The following is a 4,814-nucleotide window of genomic DNA, read 5'->3' on the forward strand; positions in this document are numbered from 1 at the left end:
TCTCCGAAAATAAGACTGAGTCTTATTTCAATTTTCCTACGAAAAATAACACTAGGGCTTATTTTCGGGGGATGTCTTATATTTTTATTTATCAAAAACAAAATTACAAAGTGGAGAATTACGAGAGATTTTCAAATATACGGAATATGAAAACCGATATCCATTCACTTGTAAATAACACGTTTTTATTTAAAATAACTATTAAACATAGATTATTAATCATTCAAAACGTGTAGAAGAGATTTCTTGCTATCAACTAAGCCAAATTTCGCGTTATTGACTAGGTATTATTTTCAGGGTAGGTCTTATTTTCGGGGAAACACGGTATTCTATTTATTAGTAATGTTAAAACCTTCAGATGATGATTGATGAAAACGAATTGCAAGCTTTCGGCACTCTCGGTTTTAACATGTTGTATTTAGCATACATGCGTGGAATTCAAATGTGCAAATTTTTGACGCTGTGCGGAGTCTTATACAGTACTTTATTAATCCATTAAACAGCAACATATTACAGCGGCGCAACATCCAAGTAAAAAACAATCTCCGGCGTCTGAATCTTGTTTTCGTCTGTTGTCATGTTCGTGGACGATTACTGTAAAATAAAACGATTTTCAACATTGCCTACTATGTGCAATTTGTCCAGACAAAAACTACTAAGATAGATATATCAGATATTTAACATTTAATTGCATATATATTCGTTTATATGCGCACGCGAGGTGCCAGTGAGGCACGTGATCTGACGTCACAATGCGTCAGCGAAATTTTATTTCGGATACAAAGGTATTTGTCACTCAACACAGCTCGTAATTAAACGCACGCAAGTTGAAAATGAAAAAAATTCTTTTAGTGATATCCATATAGGGTTATACATCTGTACATCACCTACCAACATTTTGTGGCTTTCCGTGTCTGGTATCGGTAGTGATATAATTTGCTTGCGGATATCCCTGGGGTGGATAAGATGCCTGCGGGGGGTAACCACCTTGAGGTGGTGGGTACGGTCCTTGTGGAGGATAAGCTCCTTGTTGCGGTGGGTACGGCGTTTGCTGCTGGTACCCAGGCTGTGGATATGGCTGCTGTGGTGCTGGGTAAGGCGTTGCTGAATACGGCGGAGGTGCGCTAGCCATAGATATGTTTATGTAAATACCGGTATATATTCAACTAGAATAAAAAAAATATATTTTAATTATACATTCAAACTGTTAAATCGCAATCTGAGTAAGCCTTATGTTGTTCAGAATCTAAAAACAGTGAGCAAACTACATCTGATCTACCTCGAGTTTCTATACGAGACGTGATTAACTGTGCATTTCAGAAGAAACTATGCACATGATGTACATATGACTCGATCGATTAACGGTGTTGTAGCTACGTCATCTGGTTGTCGGTTGCCAATACACTTCTTTTGAGAAATGAAGGAGCATGGGCTATTTTTATGTCGTGTTTGCAGTGTAGCTTTTTTGAGTTATAAAACTGACTCAATGGACGTCAAATATAATTTTTTAAATGCGATAGTTTTAACTGCCTATCCAAGTACATACTTTCTATAATGGTTTGTTTATAGTTGAAGACTCAAACGTAGGCGGTGTAAATTCCCATTAATCATCTCTTATATTGACATGGAAGAGGCGAAGATGCAATACGTTCATAAATACCGCACTGGTATTGCCAGACTGGCGCAGTGATACACTATTTGTAAATTATTGAGAATTGTCTATGACTCTATATAGTGACTGCGTGCTTTCTACTGGGAATTTATAAATCACAGCTTGCGTAAATTTTTAGGAAACACATTTCGGTACTTATTATTACCACATCATGTTTTACGTTAGCCAAGAACAATGGTAATCAACAGAACAGTTACCGGTAATTCAAGTACTCTTGAATGTATTTGCTTATATACTTATCATCGCGTATTGATCTCAAGGTACTCGTATAACTTATTTTATCGATCTGTTGTACTCACTCAACCTGTCTAATTCAATACATCTTACTGTGACAGTACTATATATTATTATACAATCTAAATAATGAAAGCATTCCCATATGAAGAATTACTTCTATTATCCTTCTTCCCGTGCTCGTTTATGACAGCCTCGAGCAGAGCATACTAGCTTCCGTCTTTTGTTCGGGCGATAATTTTGTTTTGCCATCACTAATTGGGCCAGTGCGCATTAATGGCTGTGATGCATGTGCTCTTCTGTAAAGCTGATAGCCTACTTGCTCTTTTCCGTCAAAATATATTTTTGTTTACCGGCTGGTGTATGTGCGATAAGTCGGCTTGATCATATAAAAAACTGCCAACCATTTGGTAACCAATTAAACAATCCTGGCACATCGGCACGATCATTGGGAAAGTTGTGCCTATTCTTCAATGCTCAGGTGTCCTCACATGTTATATCACCCAGAAGAGATCACTCACCAATATGTAGGTGTTCCTATGGGGAAGCCGACTTCTAATAATCATGGTTCTAATTTCAAAATTCAAAGCATTTAAAGAAGTAGAAAACCATTTGAAAGAGAATTTTTTTTAATTCAATCTTCATTACTGTCTGGATCGACTCAATATTCTATTTTTGACAAAATTCAACGAGGTTTGCAGATGCATCAAAAAGAGAAATATTTTCACTGACGAAACGTATATGCATTGATTGTTTTATGGTGGTATTGGAAAATAAAGGAAAATAAATCTTAGTGTACAAATCAATCTACCTCTTACTCTATAATGAAGCTCCACCTCAATTATTTATACCGAAACAGATGTGACCACCATCTATTCTATCACATATATATATATACCTTTAGAATGTTCTATCAACTCATGTTCGCGTTCACATACAAGATATCCATTTATTGAATCGGGCCTCAATTTACCACTAAATTACCTTCCTCACTAGTTCCATCCCAATCACTGATTGTCGTTTCCCAGTACTAAATGGCAACCTATGATGTTGGTCGGTACGTATGGCTCTTCAAAATCGGCAACAGACAACAGTTCATAATGGTACTTGTTTACACAGTACAAGGTTAATCATTCATTTTATCTATCACATACCGTACACCTTCAGAATAATGTCCGTGTTTACCGAATCATTACACACAATATATTTCTGTATCTTGTTCAATTTCATAAACCAGGCCTGACTTACAACCAGCTCATATTTCTCGCTATATGACCCCAATCACATATTGTTATTTTCCTGTACTAAAACGGGCAACATACAGCCCGTTATAATGATATCTTGTTTACATAGTATCAAGTTATTCATTCATTCTACACTCGTGACCTGCGACGCTGCGTATCGCGTCATTATGAGAAACGAACATAAGTCATGCGCTAGGTATTGTGACATCTGATTAGGAAAGCCCCACGTTTGGTATGTGTGTTTTCCTATGAGTGTTTGGTAAATTGTGATCCTCGAGATAGTATCCATACATGACCAAGTCTTGTTCTGAGTTTCATACATTATAGTTAATTATTAATACCGTTTTTGTACAATTCGTGACATCAACTCAACTGATTTAAATGCAGTACTATAGGTCATAGGTTCTCAAAGTGCTCCGTACGGAGCCCCGGGGCTCCACGAGAGAAACCCAGGGGCTCCGCGAGCTATTCGATTACTCTTCAAAATACTGACTAATTTTGTAACTGTTCAAAGAAGCAATAACAGATTTGATAAAATCTGACAACAATATAGCCTCGAAATATGGCAAAGAGGCAGAATAAAAAATGACATTATTTATAAGCAGTAGCACAGCCAGGATTCTTAAGAGGGAGGTGGTTCAAAATTGGATTCGGAAATTTCTGCGCAACATTCTTCGCGATTAAAAAAAAGGAATACGAGATTTCTGTTGCTTAAAATATTCAATCCATGACCGATGGAGCATTTAACGTGTCTCGTCGTTATAATGTAATTGTGCTCATCGTTACTCACGTTTGATTCGAGATTACTATTAGGATTACTAAAATGAAAGAATACTATTCTAAAAAGACATAAAATATGTGATAAAATGCCAACTACAAATAAATTGGGGTCGTATTTTTGCGATATTGGGATTTGTCAAACTTGATTTGTTCTTTCGCACTTGAGATTATTTTTAAGCAAGATATCGCCGTTTAAAAAATCACAATGTCTGGGCAAAATACGAACAATAGAAAATTATTTTATTGCAATCAGCTCCGTCGGTATAGTTTCAGAATGAAAAAAAGGTACATCGCCGATCGCGCGCACAATTGATTGCGTGCGGCTGCGTCGGTAGTTTCGGAATGAAAAAAAAGGTACATCGCGCTCACAATTGACTGTGTTTAGATTTCGCAGTTACTACGACGAAAACCTAACATAACAACAAATTTTGTGATTTACAATGTCTATAAAAGCGTTTTCAATCTGAGGTGAGTCTGCTGAAACCAAACGTGTGATCTTCCATTTTAAGTTTCAGTTTTAATATTTTAGAATGCCGCTTTTCAATCAAGAAATTTGGGTTGTGGATTTACCTCTTTATTGATTATTATTTTTAGCATTTCGTCGCCGATGACTATAATATGGTAACATGTTTTTCACATTGAACTCATAATTCCCCACGAGAACAAAAAAGCAATTAACGTCGTCATTGTGTAACAATACCTGTATATTCCGAGGGAAATTTTTGATTTAGGGAGAACAGCTTCAGAATAAAATTTAGATTTATTTATAACTTGTGTTAACCCTATTAAAAAAGGTTCAGCATTTTGAAATAGGTAAAGTACTTTTAACTTGCTCAGGAATATTAATATGAAAGTAACAATTTTAACATTTATTTTGGGGCTCC

At 36.1% G+C, this 4,814-nt stretch overlaps 1 protein-coding gene across 1 annotated transcript; it reads right to left on the reverse strand.

Moving 5' to 3' along the window:
- Positions 1-287: 287 nt before the first annotated feature.
- On the reverse strand, positions 288-1,176 carry LOC120340853 (uncharacterized). The gene is made up of 2 exons (XM_039409239.2): positions 892-1,176; positions 288-594 (listed from the first exon to the last, which is right to left on the reverse strand). The coding sequence occupies exons 1-2, from the start codon at positions 1,130-1,132 to the stop codon at positions 488-490; spliced, it is 348 nt and encodes a 115-aa protein (XP_039265173.1). The 5' UTR covers positions 1,133-1,176; the 3' UTR covers positions 288-487.
- Between the last annotated feature and the right edge of the window lie 3,638 nt (positions 1,177-4,814).

This window comes from Styela clava, chromosome 14, assembly GCF_964204865.1.
Source record: "Styela clava chromosome 14, kaStyClav1.hap1.2, whole genome shotgun sequence".
Taxonomy (NCBI): domain Eukaryota; kingdom Metazoa; phylum Chordata; class Ascidiacea; order Stolidobranchia; family Styelidae; genus Styela; species Styela clava.

Coding starts and splice junctions, on each gene's coding strand:
- LOC120340853 (XM_039409239.2), bottom strand. CDS start 1,132: ATGGCTAGCGCACCTCCGCCGTATTCAGCAACGCCTTACCCAGCACCA. Junction 595..891: donor CGGAAAGCCACAAAATGTTG/GTAGGTGATGTA, acceptor TTTATTTTACAG/TAATCGTCCACGAACATGAC.